The following is a 20608-nucleotide window of genomic DNA, read 5'->3' as shown; positions in this document are numbered from 1 at the left end:
TGTCCACTGATGTAGTCACTCCATCATAGAAGGCCACTAGGTTAGTCAGGCAGGACTTGCCCTTGGTGAAGCCATGCTGGCTGTCTTGAATCACCTCCCTGTCCTCCATGTGCCTTAGCATAGCTTCCAGGAGGATCTGTTCCATGACCTTCCCAGGCACAGAGGTGAGACTGACTGGCCTGTAGTTCTCCGGGTCTTCCTTTTTTCCCTTTTTAAAAATGGGGGTTATGTTTCCCCTTTTCCAGTCAGTGGGAACTTGACCGGACTGCCACGACTTCTCAAATACGATGGATAGTGGCTTAGCAACTTCATCCGCCAGTTCCTTCAAGACCCACGGATGGATCTCATCGGGTCCCATGGACTTGTGCACCTTCAGGTGCCTTAGATGGTCTCGAACCTGATGTTCTCCCACTGTGGGCAGCTCTTCATTCTCCCAGTCCCCGCCTTTGCCTTCTGCAGCTTGGGTGGTGAGGCTCGAGCACTTGCCAGTGAAGACCGAGGCAAACAAGTCATTGACTACCTCCGCCTTCTCCGTGTCCCCGGTAACCAGGTCTCCCATTTCATTATAGAGAGGGCCTGCATTTTCCCTAGTCTTGCTTTTATCCCTGACATACCTGTAGAATCTTTTCTTGTTGCCCTTGATGTCCCTGGCCAGATTTAATTCTATCAGGGCTTTAGCTTTCCTAACCTGATCCCTGGCTGCTTGGACAATTTCTCTGTACTCCTCCCAGGCTACCTGTCCTGGCTTCCATCCTCTGTAGGAGGAAGTATGGATGTATGGAAGACAGTAAGGTCCATAGTAGGACATTATACTGCTCTGCTGTGTCAAACTGCTGTAAATCCAAAGAAATGTCAATGAAGCACTGGAGTTGCAACAGGAAAAGAAAGAAAAAACCAAACAAGCGTAGCAAGAACAAAAATCTGACCCATCATTACAGGAGAATTTTCATGTAAAACACAATCTCTGAACAAAAGACAAATGGTACAGATCTGATGACCAGGGAGAAGTTTAGACTCTCATGTAAAACAGCCTGTTATAACCAGGGGAAACCAAAACTTCAGGACAGCAATGTGTCAGTTTAAAACTCATATTTAAATACTATTTTGCATATGAACTGGCTCACATTACACAACTTGCAAAGTGTGGTGAAATAGCACATCTAAGCAACTTCACAGCAGGACAAACATAAGGATGGCAAAATTGCAAAGGTCGCATTACCAAACACATCCAGGAACAAAAACAGAGCCAGTAAGAGGGCAAATGAATTTTAAACACTTTCCTATCAAATCTCAGTACTCTGCAGGTTAGGAGATAACAGGAAATCAAAGAAAATGTGCATTTGAGACAGGCTACTAACACTATAATCATAGCTGCTTCTCTGTTAAGGTCAGGTAATAAAGTCTTGGAGATTTAATTCCTCCTAAGATACATGTACAGCTACACCAGGATCAAACCAAAAGTCTTATAAAGTTCAAGACCCTACCTCCAGCAGTGGCCATAAACCACTTGAACACATTTTAGGCTGGAAATAAACATAATTTGAGATTTGCACTAGAGGAAGTATTTAGAATAATCAAGATGTGGGGGAGGCACTTTGCTTTTCTAGTTGAAATATGATTCACTTTCACCTCATCCCCAGTCCAGTAACTTTTTTTTTTTTTTTTTTTTTTTTTTTTTTTAAAGCTCTGAACTACCATAGGCTTGTGGCAAAACTTTGTTCTTAGAAAGAAATGCAGGGGAACTGAAATTGGTCTGAAGTGGCCTAGCATTGGCCTTCCACATCAGGATGTGTTTCGCCCATGGTTTATTACATCAGCATAAAAGAATATAGAAAAAACAACTGAAAATCCTCATTTAAAACTGGTGACGCCAGCTCACTGGAAGACAGTAGTAAGTTCCACAAAACCATATGCCACTTTGTTCACATAGCAGTGATTCACCACTGTTTTTACGTAGAGACAGGGCAAATTCAGTTTTTTAAAAAGTGAATTCCCTTATTCTGGCTTTTGCACTGTTATCATTTTTATGGATTTAGTTTAAAAGTTTGTAACCCTCTCCACTGAATGGCAGAAAGTTGTTTTGCTTAGGCCTCTCAGCACCAATTAGACAAGCATGTTTAGGAAAAAGGATACAAAGGGCCCAAGGTCTTTCTTTTTTTCTTTAAGCCGTGCTTCAGCAGGCAATAATCCATTTTTATTCTGCGTCCAAAAAATGACCAGCAACCTACTGCAGCATGTGTTACTATGTTGTGTGTTTTAAATCACAAAAAAGAATCTGAATAAGCAAAAACAAAATCATGTTTTGGAGACTGTGGGTTATTCAAGAGCTAGTGATGCCTTGACCTCTACTATAATTCTCCATTTTTTTATGTTTAAAAAAATAGCTCTAAGGTGACAAAAGCTCTGAATCTTTAACATTCAAAGATGCCAAATCCCCCCTTTGTTCACCTTATTTTTACCTTATTTTTATGCCAACATATCTCCACTCAGTTCAGTGGATTTACCCCCAAATTTACTTCTTTACAATTAAGAGCAGGAAAATCCAAGTAAACTTTCACTTTCAAGATCAGTGACAGGGTAACTGGGGGGGTGGGGGGGAATTCCCTTCTTTCTAGCTTTCCCCTTTCATTTTACTTCCTTTTCACCCTATGTTAACTGCAAGAATTATAAGTCAGAAGTTGACACTATCCCTTTAATACATGCATGGAGAGTTCTTTGCATGGATCAGACTCTAACCCCAAACTGTGCAAGTGATACATGGACTAGGCTGGACAGCCTTCATAATTGAGGCAAACCTGGCAAAAAGAGTCAAGACTTACACTCCAAAAAGTATCATGGTTGAAACAATATTTTTGCATCATATGTCTTAGCTGGCATAAATGTCTCTTGATAATTGTTAGCAATTATATCACAAGTGACCTAAAGCATTATCCAGTAAGGCCACAAATTTGTATTATCTGCTGTCCACAGTATGAAGTTCAACCAAATACTGAGAAGGGCTCACATGCTACAACCACTGTCTATCTTTTAAAGTAATAAAATTTATTCTGTATCTTAATGCTTTCTATTTACCAGTCTCCATTAGCCTTATTTAAAACAAACAAAAAACAAAACAAAAAAATCCCCCCACAAACTTAGTAACTTCTGTTTCACTTTACAGACATACAGTAGGTTTCAAACACCACAGTCAAAAGTCAGTGCATTTTAAAACAACTAATTTTAAGTAGAATTATTTGCCCTAAAACCTGAAACTGCAGAAATTATTACTTTTGTGTAGCTTCAGTTATATAAAAGCTTGCTGCTTTTTTTTGCCCCCTCTTTTTTTTTTTTTTAAATACAACTTTAGGTTTCAATAGTAACAAAGCTGTATGTCTTCCTGCAAAGACGGAGTATTTGTGCAGTAACATAGTTGCAAATACAGCATGATTTTGACATTTACTGTAGTCCTGGAAAGGGAACAAGCTAAATGCATCCCTGGCACAGCTTAAATAATTTCAAAAAACATTTGCCTGTAACACTGGCTTACCATCTCAAAAATAGTAAGGAGTAATATTTTATTTTATCTACTTTCTGGACTCCCATTTTTACCTCCCAGTACATAACTTAATACTTCAAAATAGGTCTTAAGTGGGACTCAAGCGATATCTATATCTCATACTAGCAAAAGGGTAAATTTCACTCCTAGGGCACTGATGAGAAGATTCTCCTTCCCCATTGGCTGAAATATTTTTTCCAGGCAGTAGTTTGCAATGTAACTATCATTAACACCCATGTAACAGACTAGTGAGGTCATCCCTTCAAACAATTCTTTGATATTTCAATTTTCAAGTTCATCAGCAGCCTCCTCAGAAATTCCTAACAATTCAGCCAGTCTAGAATAACCCTCAACACCCACTTCACACTGACCTATACCCTTTCCAAGCAATAGTTCTGGAAGCTGAAACTTACTGAAATAGCATTTGGTAAATATCATTTTCCCAAATAAGACTATTGCTGTTATCGACTGGATTCATTTATTAGCCTTGCTTTGCCTTTTACCTTCCACTTCCAAATTTAGGTGGGGGTGGTGATGCAGTGAGAATTGGAAAGGAAAAGACAGCAGATATGGGACTATGTGGCAGCTTAATTTGAGGCATTTTTAAAGGCTTTTCTACCAGTCTGTCAGAATTTCCAAAGATGACTTAAAAAAAAAAAAGAAAAGAAAAAAAACCCACACCACCAGAGGGCTGCTGCCTGCAGGAAAATTAAAATGCTGCATTTTAACACCACAATATAATTCTACCGGCTCCATGGGAGCATAAATGAAAGTGACCAACTTATAAATCTTTTATAAGTAGAACACACAGCATCATACAAACATAGTTTTACTCAGTGACATTTTGTTTGAGAGATCAGGGACAAATGACCCTCAGGAAAGAAGCAACAAAAGTCAGCATAGCCACAAATTAGCAAAATGGGAACATCAAAGCAATGTTTCTATTTTATTAGATAGTTAAAACAACTTTAGTTTTAAATTGCAGCCACAGAGATTTCAGCATTTATGTATCGATATTACAATAATCAAAAGAAGCCGCTATGGAAGACAAGTACAGCATGAAAAGGCTGTATGGTCCGGTCTATCCTCAGGAGATTAAAATCCACAGAGGTGTATTAAATGAAATTAAGTTAGCAAAAATGAACAGTAGCAAAAACAAACAAACAAACAAACAAACTCACCAGGCCTAAACAGTAAGGTTATCCCAGGCTTTTCCATGTTGCTTTTTATTTCTGAAAAAGTTATCAATACTAGCTGGCTAATCCTGTCAGTCCCAAAAGGGAAGATAAGCATTACCTTAGTTTTACAGCAGGCCATCATGAAAAGAAAAAAAAAAAAAAGATAAATTAACTTGCCAAAGGCTCTACGCCAAGTCAATGACTGAGCCTGTTAGGGCCAGTGAAGACTACATAGTTATTGTTCCTGAATCATCTGCCTTATAACTGCACAATGACATGAACAGAGCCTGTTTTGTACACGTCTCTACTACTCTTCCCCAAGAAATGACCCGGCTAGGACGCTGTAGCATTTTGGAGACCATAAGAGTACAAATAGGGACCCAATCCTTTGAGAAGTTGAGTACCTTTAATCCAACAGGCCTGGACAGTACAGAATAATCTTTCATACCAGAATTAGAATCTACAGGACCAAGCACAAGGTTGGTATTTTGCGTACACAAAAAAAAAACAACCCTGAAGTGAAGTCATACATACATAAAGTGCACGGTGCATTATGTATATAAATGCTCAGCTTATCCACATCTGACATACCACATTGATTTGTAGCTGATGCAGGGTTTATCAAGACAGCAAAACAAAGGCACAACTGGTACAAGTAAATAATCAGGTAAAGATGGGGAATATGAACTTCTACACAGGGCAAGGTTCTTAGGTGCTCTGGTACACTTTTCCAACCCTCATGCAGCCTGCACTGCCTTATTTTCACTTCTGCTTGTGCCCGGAGATAGTGTTACCCACCAGTGCTAGAGTTCCACTTCTGATTGCAAGGCAGACATATCCTTTGATCAAGATCCCATGTTTTCCATTTCCACCATTTCAATGAGGAGAAAAAGGCCTACGAAACACGGGTTTCTCCCCTCTGGTGGACTCTTCAGAAATTTGCAGTAGAGAAGTAGACGCTTGAACAGTAAATATGATGTTAAGTTTGCTATTCTAATCAATATTTTTATGAATTCTTGAGAAGCAGTCCACAGACCACCTGGTTCCACAGAGCCACAGGCACCAAAACACTGAGAATAAAGAAGCATTGGTGGAGCTAAAGAGGCTCTCGGCCGTAACTCATCTGATTCGATGGTGATAAGAGTAATGGTGCTGACAGCATTACAACACAGATCCAGAAACCATGCCTATTTTTGGAGCATTTCCTCTGAGCAGGAAGAACCACCTGGTAACAAGATGGCAACTGTCCCAACGATGCTAGTAGTCTGGCTGTTGCTTTCCCTAGCAAAGATGCAGTAATTATAAAGGTAAGGACATTTTCTACATCCTGAAGCTTAATGCAAACCGGTTGGGTGATTTCAGCATATGTATGTGTGGAATACTAGAGAAGAATTACTGCTAGAAGTATTAAAACGTTTGCTTGCCTTAATTTGTCTGTTAGCTAAGCAGACAGACTTCTGCTTTAAGGATGAAAGATAGTAATTTGTAAAATGCTGGGCCTGTATTTTCAGTTTGAATTGAATTCACTTACAGTATCATTCCACTTTGTGCTCTAATTTGCTTGCATATTCACTGTAGAGGAGACGTATTCCTAGGTTGCTCTTAACTAGAACACTGCCAGAGGTCTGCCTCTGCTGCCGTCAATGAGAAGCTTGCTCATGGGTCAAACTCCCCTCTCAGATAAACTTGAGCAAGGCCTTGAAGTCACTGGGACTGCACAGATGTGACTGAGTGGGGAATTTGGCTAAGTAATGTCTTCAGCGCAATCAGGAAACAACCACAAGCAAAAGAGATGTGATTTCACAAATATGAGCAATGAAATAAACCACAGACCCAGAAGAAAAGCAGCACAGGACAAAACCCGGAAACACTAGGACAGATCTTTCTTTGTTGTCGATGATTACTGATTTTAATCAAGCTTTACTGATTTATAGGAGTGGGAAGTTTGGAAAAAAGTGTAGATTTAACTAGTTTCAAAAGCTATTGAAAAACTGTTTAAGGCTGGTGCTCGCAAAGTATAAGGAATCTTAAAAGCTGTGCCACTCATAGCCATGTCTTTTCAACAAAACAAATGCCCACGTTTAATAGGGCTATGGTGCTTCTGTCATTGCCAAGTTCTAATATAATACTTGGCTTTGTCTTTGGTGACGATTTTTGTACAGACAGGCAAAACAGTACAAACAGCTCTCAGTGTTCCTCTCAGCTTTCTGCAGAAAAGGACTTCAAATACTGCCACTGTACCAAAATGGATACATGGAGGAAATACAGAGAGGGCTCCTTCTTTCCACACTCCCCAATCACTGGACTCAGTTTGCAAACAGAAAGGACCAAGTTCTAGCCTCCATCCTCCTCGCTTTGCACTGCTACAGCAGCAGAAAGTAGAAAGTAGGCAGGAATCCAGCTTATCAAGCACCACTTTTTCCTCCTAACTTTGGTGTAAGAGTCTTAAACAAGGTGAGGGCAGTATCTGAAGAGTAGCTATATTCCAGCAATCCCAATCTGCCATAGCAGCATCTCATGGCCTTCAAAACCAAATGCAGATTAGAGAAGCTGTGCTGTTTAGGACAGCTTTGCTTTAGCCTGATTTCTTAAGCAGACAAAATTTAAATGTTCAGGCTATCTGTCTATAATTCCCCCATAACATCAGAATAGATTAGCAAATTTCAACTAAGTTTGAAAGAGCAAGGGAAGTCTCTAAGATTCTACAAATTACATGGGAAGTGCTGAATGTCTGGGGGGAAAAAAAAAAAAAGAGAGATTCAAACTGTTGCTCCCCACAATGGAAAGAGTAATTGTGATTTAATCCTTAATGTATTCCAAGAGAAAGAAAAAAAGACAGGCAGCAGATATGGTTCCAAATGAGCCACAAACACTGTCTTCACCTAGCCCAAGACACAAGAGACATATAGAGAGAGCAGGAGGAGGAAGGGAATATAGGGTATAAAACTGGAGGAAACAGAGTTCCTTAGTTTCGCAGTTCACTGAACAAGTTATGGTTTAGTTGCACAGGATAACACAGAAGAGCAGAAGGGTTAAGGTTGGAAGTGATCTCTGGAGATCATCTAGTCCAACACCCTTGGCCAAAGCAGAGTCAACCAGAGTAGGCTGCTCAAGGCTGTGTCTGGTCTGTTTTTGAATATGTGCAAGGATGGAGACTTCCCAACATCTCTAGGCAACCCGTGCCAGGTTCAACCCACCCTCACAGTGGAGAAGCTTCTTCCTATATTTAAATGCAACTTCCTACACACACACAAAGGCCCAACTAAGATTAGTGCCTTAGCATGAAAGGGATTATATGCAGATAATGTAACACAAATTGTCTTTCCTCTCAGTTCACAGCCTAGGCAAGATACATGAAATGAGGAAGACAAAACATACGTAAGAGAAAATAATTCTCCAAGGACACACAGTGCATCAGTGTTAATTTTGCAAGACAATGCATCTGTCTAAGAAGTGGGAAGAAACCCTAGAAGTACCTTATTTTTCAGTCTACCATGACCATACAGTTAAAAAAAAAAAACTCTAACAATAACATATGTTTATTTAGAGATAGGCTATTTTCTTGCTTAGAGTATTTCTACCAGCTCTTCTAGCAGTAACCATCAACCTATTTAAATAGGGCTGAAATGATTAAGGGGCTCAGTCTTGGAACTGTAACATCCCCAAAAGTTTTCTGAGAATACGCTCCTGAAGTCTTCATTAATTTGCTGTAGGAGATTGAGGCTGTAGAAAGAACCAAATACCTGTCTAGCATCCTCTAGATTAAGATGCCAATCCTTGAACCAGTTTCCAGTTTGAAGAGGCAAGGTAACTTTGAAGTTAAAAAAACAAACAAACAAACCAAAAAACCCAAAAAAACACCAAACCAAAAAACAGATGACCAGAACTTCAAAAGGAAAACTGTAGACCAATCCTGTACCTGCTGACAGCAGGTCATCTCAACATGGCAGCCAAAGCTACCCACCATTTGCAACCTGAAAATAAGATGAGAGCTTTGAAATAGAATACTGGGAGAGATGAAAAGATTCCAGTAAGGTAGAAATCTAAGAGTCAAATCCATTCCTTAATCTTAGGGACAGGTCACAGTTATTAAAAGAAATTCACACAGTCACTGAATAAAACTTACCCAGGGCGAATGGCTGGCATGATGACTAACCCAACCCTCAGCTGGCAAACAGTCAGCAGAAGACATGAGAAATTTTTAAACATCCCACACAGTGCATTTCATACCACAAGGATTTGGAATGTGAAGTCTTCTTTTCCTACTTAAACTTGTGTTTTAATTCAAATGCAATAAAATGGTAGTCTTAGCAAAGGCTTGTGCTAGCTTAGCTCAAACTTTATCAGAGCAGGACATTGGTTTTTTTTAAAAGTAAAATTAAAAAAAAAAAAAAAGGAAATCAGACATCACCAGCTCATGTTTAGCTGCAAATGTTATTGCTGGTCCCGCTTCCTCATAAATTTTATTACCATAGGGCAGATGAGCCAACATTATAAACCTGGGCTACTGTGTACTTCATCCTGGACCAAAGCAACAAAACAATCACTTTTCCAAGAAGAGCATCTGTGTAGAAATCTAGTGTCTACATTGCTAGCCACACATGAAATAGTTAAGAAAAAGAGTGAAAGAAGATAAAGAGCCAAGCAATTCCATCAACTTTCCCTGCTGGTCAGTATGAAGACCTGGTACATTCTCATCTGCAGCTGAAGGACTGCTGTTCAACCTTTGGCAGACTGAAACTTACAGTTCTAAGAGTAGGCTTTAGACAGACAGAAGAAAATTAACACATTTTTGGTCCAGACCAGTTTGCTTCTCCCAGAAACCAGCTCCTCCATTATTTTTGTTCCAGTCAATAGTGCCTTTAATAGCTAAACGACAAGGGCAGTCAGCTTATGGCACATAAGGCCGAACACACAGAGGAATGACACTGCAAAAGCAAAGCTTATTAATATGTACGTAATGTAGACATTATTAAGAAAATATACATTACCACACTGATTTTTTTTCTCCCACATTAAGCATATACTGCAAAAGACAGCAAATCAAAATTGCAAGAGCCTCAGGATATAAAGAGTATGTTGTTTTGTAAGTAGAAGCCAGCAGCCAGAAGAGCACTTACTAAATGGATGCCTGAAAACAGTTGTTTTGGTTTGGTTTCTTTTAATTTTTTAAAGTTAAGCACTTCACTGGAAATATTATCATGTCTATAATTCCCACGTAGTGTTGGAAAACTAAAGCAAAAAAGAAAAAAAGATAGCACTTGCACACCCTAAGCTACTTGATGCTGGTTTCTCTCCTCAATTCCCCCCTGCACCCTGCATTAACCCATTTACTGTCAGTTGATGTTGCAAATCTTGGTGCAAAGCTCTTACCAGCAATAATCTCCTTTTGTCAGTAAATGGCAAGTTATCTACTTTCTTCCAAACTCCTTAATTATCAAATCACTGATTATCAATGGGTGGATGTTAGATATGAAACTGAAGAGCAGCCTGTTATCAGTGGTAAGCTACACAAGGAACGGTCCCTTCCAGTCTAACCTCACCCCTTCCAGAAGCCCAAATTAAAAACATTTATTTGAACAAGAAACTAAAAAAATATTTCTTTTCCTCTTAAGTATGCAATAATCTCTATGCAAAGAAGCCAGATTAGGAACAGTGAAAGTCTAAAAGGCAGAAACTGCCTGGCACAGCCATGGGGTGCAAAACAGTAAACTCAGCCATTAGAACTTTATGAGTAATTTAGGGCAGCTTTAGGTCTACTTTAATTTACATTGGTTGACAATGATCTCTGTGACTTTCAGGAAATAATAAAATTTTCTCAAAATAAAACTGAGAGAGCTGACAACTCAAGATAAGTATTCTATTCGACCCACTCCAGAACTGAGTAACTATCCATCAGCTACCTGCACCAGCCTGAAGGTTACTCGCACTATTATGAAGGCAACAGTACCATTTGCAAGAGAATGCACCTGGATTTGTTTAAATATAAACACTATCATTTACCTTCTTTATCCATACTGCTCTTTATCCTCAGTCTCACAACACACTTCAATTTATTCTCCTTTAAAAACTGTATGCCAAGGTCATTGCAAAAGAAACAGTATATTCCTGTTTATACAGTCCACAGGACAATGGCGATCTCATAGGCATCTCTGCCACAAATGACACATTCAAGAAAAAAAATGCTTAGAGCTACATCAATAGTGAGAAATACACTTTTATGAAAGGAGCCAATACCATTTCCTCTGTTCCACCTAAATTCCATTTAAAACCAATTTTCAAAAGCTATGAAGCAATAAAAAAAATCTTCTGGGTGGATTTTTTTGTATGGTTTTTACTAGAATTTTATCAGTAATGTTTCCAGTCTGTAAACAGAATTAAAGGAATTAACTAAAATGTTATATCCCTATGAAAAATTAAATCTAGAATAAGTCAAATGGAACTGGATGAACACTATTAATATGTTCTAAAAGTAGGCATTTGAAATTAGGTAAGTTTGACTTGGTCACATTTGTGTGCCTTTTAAAAAACCTTTCTGGAAAACTTCACATCTTCCAGGCAAGGGTGCTCATGGGAATCATGTCCAAACTGTCCAGGAAAACTAAATTTTCAGTTTGCCTTTGCAAACATTTATGTTGGAAGTGCTCGCACAACTATCCAAGTAGAATGTAATACTTGTATGCAACACATCCAACAGACTACATTCAAGAGTACAATTCAAATCTTTGAATATTGATTAAGTGCAACCAATCCATAAGTGAGGTAAAGACAGTTGGGAAAGGAGATAAAAATAGTTGTTTGCCAGAAAATCTGAAACAAATAAGGACTTAAAGGAAATCACTCTGCACTTACAGACACTGCAGATGAAGACAGTTCAAGTTCATGAAGAACACTATTTACAACAAATTATTCATGTTACTCTACAGATCAGCACGGATGTTTTGTAGAAAAACAGTACTGTTTATGTATGAACTGAAAATGGAACAATCTCCTCATTTTCCATAAGCAAAACGAACAGCATCATTGATTAGGATTGCTAAACATCTTGGGTTTGTTTAAAACAAAACCAGAAAATTTCTTTGGGATATTTCTTAATAGAACAATCCACGACAAACAAAAAAATTCCACCCTTACCTAATTATCACAGGCTTGATAATCTTCCTACTGAAGTCAGCTCAACTTAAAACACTGACTGACTTCACAAGGGCAATTTACAGTATCTCTGCAGTTGAAGAGGAGCACTCCTTGAGCATTCATTTATGTCTCTGCCTTTACTCTACCTTCACAGAAATCTATATCCAGGCTTCCACCTCTTCTTACTTTGACTACTCTCCTATGTGCATAACACATTCTTCATGCAATGTCTCTCACTTCACAGGGCATTACTTCCAAATATCTCATTTCCTTTCAAATTTCTTCTGAAAGCTGGAATTCTGTCATCACCTACATTTGTTCTATATTACCTACCTACTAATATTGAGGTGGATATCAACATTTATTATCACCATTGCAATTACTGTTTAACTCTCTAAAGTACACAGTATTAAAGACTTCCCAAAATATAATGTATGGAGTAAATTTATGGTATACTGAAAAATATTGCAATGTTGGAGAATCCAAAACATACACTGGCTGCTACACTGCAATTTACAAAAGGAAGTGTAAGAACCCACTTAAAATGCTACATCTGCTCTCCTCATAGAGTCACAGGTATTCTAGAATCAGAAACAGTTCCTCTCAAGAGGTAAATTCTATTGAGAAGCTTTTTTAAGTTCTCCAACCTCTCTCATCATTCTAATGCAGTCCTTCCCATTGTAGTAGCACAAAATGACATTAGAGCAGTGACAGAAAGTAGAAAAGTGCTTGAGCAGTGCAAGAACTCTATTTATGAAATCACTGCTTCCGTAGTCCCTGCTGATGCCTGAAACATAGGTATAGTCATATAGTCCTACTCATTTGACAGTATCTGAATTTTAACAACTCTTGGGTAGGAAAGCTTACTGTGCTTTACAAAGAAAAACAATCATTCAGAGCCTGCTCCTGTTTCAACAAGTTCATAATAATTTTGCTACTGATATTGGGGTAAAAGACTAATGTCGTGCCTCTACAAGGTTTGCAGAAGGATGGAGGCTAAAAATCACTTTCACTGTAGCTAGGAAACAGGAATTTGCTTTAAAAAAAAAAAAAGAGTGAGAGTCATAAAAGGGACATCTGAACTTCGCAGTTCAGACACGTGGCATGGTAATACTAGTTCACTTCAGTCAGTAATGCAGGCAAACAGTACTTTAGAACAATCAGATCAAAGGTACATAAAGTTAAGAAAGACCAAATCTCTCAAAACTCATAACCATTACTTGAAAATCCATTACATCTAAGTCACTATGACATAACCTTTCTTGGCAAAATTTCATTCTTAAGACCTCTACTGCCCACAGTATTGCTTGCAATATTTTATTTCTATGATTACTAATTAACTGCTTAAGTCTTCACAGACTACCATAACAGAAGATGTGGATTCACTGTTTTGAAAGAAACTTTTTTGAGGAAAGTAAGAGAGAGAGATATATATGAAAACATTAATAGAATACATACTGGTTTGTTGTTTGTTTGTTTAAAAAGGCCATGGGAGGAACTACAATGATTTACACCTCTGTAACAATATATTCATCTAGACAGCTAAACAGAATGAAGCTGTACTCTGTAGATTCTCTCTACATCCAACACACTGGGTCAGGAAAAAAAAATAATTATAGCCATATGAATGAAAAGGATATACTTTGTTTAGCCTACTTACCTAAGGAAACCAGGCTTCCGAGATCACATTTTCTACCAAATACTCCTCAAATAGATCTGAAGCTTCCAATTTCAACCAAGTTTGACAGAGACACATAAAAAAATTAACAAATTTCAGTTTCTGCCAGTGTCACGGAAACAGGTGGTTAAGGCTGTAAAGAAACATCCTGTTTAAGCTCTCACTGAATAAAGGGCTATCAAATTCACTAAGGTCTAAATTTAATGATTTCTGTTCTTACATAGCCCAATAGCATACTGCTGAACACCTCACTGATGGCTCATATAAAATTAACATGTTATACACCAAAATAACTGTAAGTTGTATGGTATACAATGCAGAAAAGAGACCCCCTACACTTTTTGCGAAGGTAAAAGTGCCATGAGTGATTCTTTATATTGAATGTCTGCAGAACCGAGCTTAAAACAGAATGAAAGGAACAAGACAAAATGGATCAGCAACATTAAATTTTTCATCAAGTTTCTCTCAAAGTGAATAGGGTAACTCCCACTTAGCACCAATGTCTTACTGCTTGTAGACAAAGCAGCATTTTGGAAATTTCAGCTAGACATTGAATTGGTGCCATAGCAAACAATGATGCTGAAGCCTAAACAGTGACTGTCAAATGAAAACACAAGGAAACCCCCTGAAACGCTGAAGACCTTCACAAGAAATACTTCAGTTCCTCATCTTGGCACTCATTAATAAATATTCACTACAGTCAATCTGAATTACTCTTAAGAGTTTCAGTGGTGAAACAGGGGTTAATAAGGCCAAAAGAAACACATGAACAGAGGCATTTGTGGAATTTAAAAAAAAAAAATAAAGCAAGGAATACACAAGAAATTGATTTCACACAATTATAGTGGCAAATGGAGAAAAGCCTCTGTTTGATCTAAAACTAAAACAGTGCTTCATGATCAGGTATGACTGGGGTTTCTCAAGGCACACTGTTTCCACATGTGTTACTGTAACATGACACACATCCTTTGCTCATTACTGTTAATTACAATGAAAACCTCCTATAATTAACTGTAGAAGAATATATCAATGAAACTTCGATAAACCAACCTTTCCCCACACACCCGTATATATATAGCAATGATCTTTTACAGTGACAGTTCTGTAAAATAATTCTTGAGTACAATTATTAAGATTATGCTGCTTCTTGTATTCTTGCAAAAATCATTCAAATAGATTCCATAAGCTATTCTTCCAGCTGCAGTAAACAAGTGCTCTGAATTCAACTTATTATAAAAGCAAACTGTCTTACTACAGTACTCAAATTATACTGCAAATTCGTATGCTACATTATTAAAAATAATTTTCCCTCGTTCCTCTATCATTCCCACTACCAGCAAAGAGCTAAGCACAGATATTTTTCAGCATTGCCCCGTGTAGCCCTTTTCTAACTTCTCTGACTAAGAGGCCCTCTAATCCTCTCTTTGTGGCATCAGTCACCCTCAGCAAGCTTGACACACCAGCATAGAAGGCTGCTCGGGACAAATGTTGCGTACCCAATTTTGAATTCTAATCAACGCTTTCAACAACAGTTGTTACCCACCAGTTTGAACTGAAGTCTTTTCCGTTTCAGTTTTGCCCACCCACAGCCAGATGTCACCAGGTTCCACTAATGCTACAGATACAGCAACTGGACCTCTTCGCAGGGACCAGTAGGTTGCTGTTGGTAAACGCTTTTTTTCAGCTATCAAAGTGGCAATCTGTGAGAATTTCATGGAGAGAAAGCCAGTGAGAGTTCTACTTACCATTAAGTTGTCCCTCCATGGCACCCTTTCTAAGTCTGCCCTGAACTATGAACCCATGCTCCTTCCCAAAACCCCCTTCTTTTGATCTCAGTAAAAGCACGTAAGAGTGATTAATACATTTGTATAGTATTAATGTATCTGGGAGCAAAGCTAGACCTGCCCAACTGAAATAACTTTATAGAGTCAAGAATTTTTTATTCAAAACAAAATTATGGCTATGAAGATCACTGCAAAATGGATAGGACTTTGCAACACAACTTACATTTTCTTTCCATTCATCATTACATTTTGCCAGATTTTATTTCTCACTCTTCCCCATCCCCTTGGGGGGAAAAAGAAATATTCCAAGCCATTACCTCCTAATCTTCCAAACTTTAAAGTCAAGCTCTAAACGAATTATTACAACCACTATTTTCTTCAGCTGTATGCCACTGCAACCCAAACTCAAAGTTACACACCAAGGCAACATAGTATGGTGAATCAGGCCCTCATACTGCCCTTGTCCCCTCCCTACAATGCTGCAGGTTGCCTGCTTACCCTCCAAAACAAGCAGGATGAGGACCAGCTATGCATCACACACTGTTCATGCCATTCTGCATGCTCCCAAATGTGATTAGCACAGAAAATGCGAGAAGACCAGAAGGCATCTTTCCATATTTAGCCATGTATGTTTAATACCGAGTTAGATTTCACCTCAGTGCATTATTCCATTAATCAAGGGTGGGTATAACAAGGAAGACATTGACTGACATCAGCTACTTTTAAGATTTCTCTTCCTCTTCCCCCCACCTCCAGCTTCTATGACACCATGCATTGTGCATTTTATGTGCATTCATGTGTGCAAACAGCAGAGACTTATCTATGAAGATCAGTCATATGGTAAAACTGCAAAAGGAAACTTTCACCCTTGTCCAGCTGGTTGAATAACTGCAGAGGCCAACAGCAGCAATACCTCCTCTTCTTCTCCCTCCACCCCCACATCTCTAATCACTTAGGAGGAAGATAGGAAGATTAGCAGAGAGGAAAAAAATAACCAAAGCTGCAGATAACCCTTTAGGACCACAACATCAGGCTATGAGACATGGAGCAAAAGGTTAATGCAGCTGTATTTTCAGGAATCTCAGACACAACTGTATTTAAAGGGGAGGGAGGGGTGCTGAGAAGGTGAAAGAGAGAAAAAAGGAAATGGTGATGAAGAAAAAAATAAATTTGCCATCTACAGCTGGCTCTTTGATCACCTGGACTATCCAGGAAAGGATTACAGCAGAAATAGGGCAGTTTTATTACCAATACACTGCCATTTTTTTGGTAATTATTTTCATTATCATCATCAGAACAAATTTTACTAAGAATACAGCTGCAGAAGTAAGGGCTTTTTGAGCTATGCAAAGAATAAAGGTGGTAGCCAAAACAGTGACAGAGAACTACCTTTAGCAGCTGATACACTGAAGAGATTTGGGAAAAATTATATATAAATAAAAGTCACTTTCATTAGAAGACAATGTCATCTTCATCCATGTCTCTGAATGGTTGCTATGGGGTTGTGAAGATGAGGGGAAGGATGGGGGGGGGGTGTTTATAATCAATCATCTCAGAAGAGCATTGCTTCTTACAGAGAAAGATCTGGATTTTGACTGTGTCCCTAAGAAAATTGCGGACTGCAGAGCTGCTGCCACGCAGGGCAGTGAGGAAGCAGGCAGAGCAGAGGCAGCAGCTGGGAATGGAAACGCCTATTAAATCCTTTAGACAACAGATGGGCAAAGCTCGGCTGGGTTATAAAAAAAAAAAAAAAAAAAAAACCACACACCACAATGCATCATGTTTTATTGTCCCACCATAATGAACAACACTTAACACCCACATGCCCAAAGAAGCCCCCCTATGGCTGATCTTCCCCTTTCCCTAAATTATAATCTCGAGTTTCAATCCAATTTTGGGGGGCTCCCAACCCAATGAATTTGCCAGATCTCATTGCTTATTGCACCTGTTACTAAAAAAAAAAAAAAAAAAATTACATAAGGAAGACATTTGGGCTTCTTTTTAATGGTTTTTCTTCCACTTAATGCTCCCCTGCCCTTGAAGTGAATATGCTATCCAAGCAAGCAACAGTAAGTCCAGATCTTGAATGTATTTAGGGGATCTAATTATGTCATGTAGGGCAGAAGCACCTGCTCTCTGCTAATGCCCTCCACTCGGTTTCCTCTTTTTAATATTTCTTACCATTGTTCCATTCAGGAAAATCTGCTGGGGGCGAGTTTCATAAACAAGCTTTAAGAAAAATAATTAAATAACCTCCCCTCCCCCCCAGTCCCTCCTACAAAAACACAGCATAATCAGAATGAATTCTGCTACCAAGCCCCTATTTTTCTTATATTTCATGCCCTACCCACACAAACCACCAGCCCATCCATCCATATTTGCTAAATACCCACAGCAGTCAGTGCCACAGACATACTGTACATATTTCCACCCCCCCAACTGCACCTTAAGGACTACACCCTTTTCAATCATGATGTCATGAAATACTGCTGGTGACTCCCCCACTACCACCACCACCACCTCCTCTGTACTACAGGCTGTGAACCTTTCATTTCAATATAATTTGATTAAAAAGAAAATGCCCTAAGTAGGGCAGTGAAGAAATTGATGTGAAAATTCACCACCAGCAGATCATCTATTTTTTCCTCTGCATGCACTCTGGCTGTCATCAGAACAACACCCATTAGCAGGAGTAATGAACATAAAGCATCCTGGGCTTTTTTTTTTTTTTAAAGGAAAAAAGGAAGAAAATAAAGAATTAAAATGAAAACTAAAAAAAAAGGCAAAAATCCCCTGTGAATATTATCTCCACTAAAACAGCAAATGGGAAAACCTGGACCCTCAAATATCCCATCCCCAACACCTCACTGGCTGCTACAGCACCTTCCCCCTAGCACCGGTGCTGCTGCAAAAGAACCAACCTGTCTGTCCTTTTCCTAGGGTTTTCTCCAAACGATAGGGTCCAACATATTGTGCATGTTGAGCTCCGCTGCCTTCTTTCCCTGTTGATGTCATTTCTACCTGGATCTGTAATTCTGCAATGTGTATGTGCTGATGAGCTGGAATTTCTCTCTCTGCGGTTCTTTAAATTCCCACTTTGCAGCTGTGCAAGCAAAGCACTCTTTCTCTTTGCTTTAGTCCACTTGGTTGCAGATTTTTCTCTTCCTCCTCGTTCTTTCCTCTCTCTCTCACGTGCGTGTTTTCTCGCTGGGTCTGCCTGGGACGCTGATGGACGAAGGAGTTATTTTAATGTTCAAAGAAGGGGATCTACGATCCAAGCCCAAGGAGCATGATGCTGGTGAGCTGAGCTCCGCACGCCTTGTTCTCTCTAGGAGCTGTTCAAGGGAGAGCCAGAGCTAGAGCAGCGGAAGAGCTGGGGCCCGCAGCTGTGATTGACATTAAAAGGAACCAATCCCTCGTCTCCCACCTCCTTCTCCCCGCCTCCTTCCACTACCTATTCTTTTCCATCAGCAGCAGTTACTGCCTTTCCCTGCTACAGAGCATCATGATCAATGGCGACAGAAAACACCTAAGTTTATCAGTCTATTGATAAGGCACAATTAAATATAGTTTAATATGTACATTATTTTAAGACCCAAACATACACTTTTTTTTTTCCTTTGAATTTTACTCCACTATGCAGCTGTACTTCCAGAGTATTAAAGAAAGCCTGAGATTGTGGCAGGAAATAGGAAAGGAAAAAAAAAAAAAAACCTACTTCTGAAAATGAGCTTGAGAAATTAATTGATTCTGTTTGATTCTGGAAGACCTACATCTTCTGTGGATTTTACCCTTTAAAGAGAGTCTTTGGGGGGGTGGGGCAAAGAGAAAAAAAGAGGAAAAAAACAGGGCCAATCCTGAAACCACTGAACTCAGTGACAGACCTGCTTTTGAGTTTGATGGGAGCAAATAGACTTTAGGTTCTTAGATGAAGAGATCAAAAATGGCACGGCCACTATCTTAATTAGAAACACAGCAGAAAATCCAGGGATTAGATGGCAATAGGCACTGATTCCCTGATCCACAGGCCCCATACTAGCCGCATAAGAAAACTTTCGCTGTTTTTGTCCAAGTACTTATGCCTGTGTTTAACCTTCAGAGCTTAAGGAGTTGGATGAAATAAAAGATTCTGCAGATATGCTTCAAGTTAGGCACAAGCCTATGTATTTTCTGGATTCAGGACCATGCAACAGTTTCAGCCAGATTCCAGGACTACCAAGCTGAAACCATTACCACACAAAAGTTTCATTTTTACCTTCTCGTCTCTACTCCACTCCAGACAGAAAACTGGTCAAGATATTCTTATTGAATTTCAACTGAGACACAACATACTGCAAGGATTCTTCAGCCAGAGGGAAGCCTAGGCAAGCCTGTAAAAGAAAGGGAGAGTAAAGAGAGGGCAAAACTTGAAGAAGCTTTATCATCATCTGTTGCTCATTGAGAGAAAAGACTATTTCAGGTTTGTTTGGTTTTTTTTTTAAAAAGAGGGAAATTTACCTTTTTCTAATACCTGTATCGACAGACAGTAGCTGCTGATGTAAATGGGAATAAAACTAGAAATTGGTTCTTTACCTGTATCACAACAACACAACTCCACCCAACAGGTTGCAGAGGAGTAACAAGATGAGGAGGTGGGAGGAAACCAGGCCAGTGGACTGAAATCATAAACCAATTCAAAGGTATCCTCAGGAAACAAAACCACAACACTTGCTTTGACCTTCCCCTGCTTTGCTCTTTATGGTTCATCTTTACTCACTTCCAGGCTGCACCGCTGCAGCTATCTGCCAGCAAACTCCAAAACACCCCAAACTGTCCCCATTTCTCCACTTCCCCCTCCAGACCTCACCCTGTGTGACCACCCACTACAACTCCTTCTCTGCTGAGGACTGCCTCTACCTTTTGCCAGCGGTAACCTCTGCCCCCTCCAGCCCCTATAGGTGTTTACTTTCCTCCCCTACTAAACTCAACTCCAAATTGCTATTTCTCCAAGCTCCCTCCCCCAAATCTTTCATTAAACATTGTTCTTTCCCCACCTTACCGCAACCCCAACAGCTGCTCCTCTTTAATCCTTGCTTCCCCCTCACACTCCCACCCCTCTCCGTCTCCCCTCAGAGCCCCACTGCGTCGCCTCATGCAACTGAGCCCGTAGTCCCTCACCGAGGAGGGAGGAAAGGCAGTTGGCGAAAACGATGCCAACGACCGGGGCGGCAGGGTTGCCACGCCGTGCTCTCCCCTCTACCCTGCACACCCCGGCGGAGCCGCGGGACCGGAGGGGGGAGGAGAGAGGAGGCAGCGGGCC

At 39.6% G+C, this 20608-nt stretch overlaps 1 protein-coding gene across 3 annotated transcripts in view; it reads right to left on the bottom strand.

The window, feature by feature from the left end:
* The window catches only part of BRSK2 (BR serine/threonine kinase 2), a 329823-nt gene extending 311148 nt beyond the window's left edge, over window positions 1-18675 (bottom strand). For all 3 annotated transcript variants that reach the window (XM_009328460.1, XM_009328458.1, XM_009328459.1), the window contains exon 1: window positions 18231-18675. In XM_009328460.1, coding sequence (XP_009326735.1) covers window positions 18231-18324 — 94 coding nt within the window. In that variant the 5' untranslated portion in view covers window positions 18325-18675. The remainder of the gene's footprint in view (window positions 1-18230) is intronic.
* Between the last annotated feature and the right edge of the window lie 1933 nt (window positions 18676-20608).

The sequence above is a fragment of the Pygoscelis adeliae genome, unplaced genomic scaffold, assembly GCF_000699105.1.
Source record: "Pygoscelis adeliae isolate BGI_AS28 unplaced genomic scaffold, ASM69910v1 Scaffold166, whole genome shotgun sequence".
In the NCBI taxonomy this organism is placed as follows: domain Eukaryota; kingdom Metazoa; phylum Chordata; class Aves; order Sphenisciformes; family Spheniscidae; genus Pygoscelis; species Pygoscelis adeliae.
The sequence above is the reverse complement of the archived record's forward strand: the minus strand, read 5'-3'. Positions and strand labels throughout refer to the sequence as shown.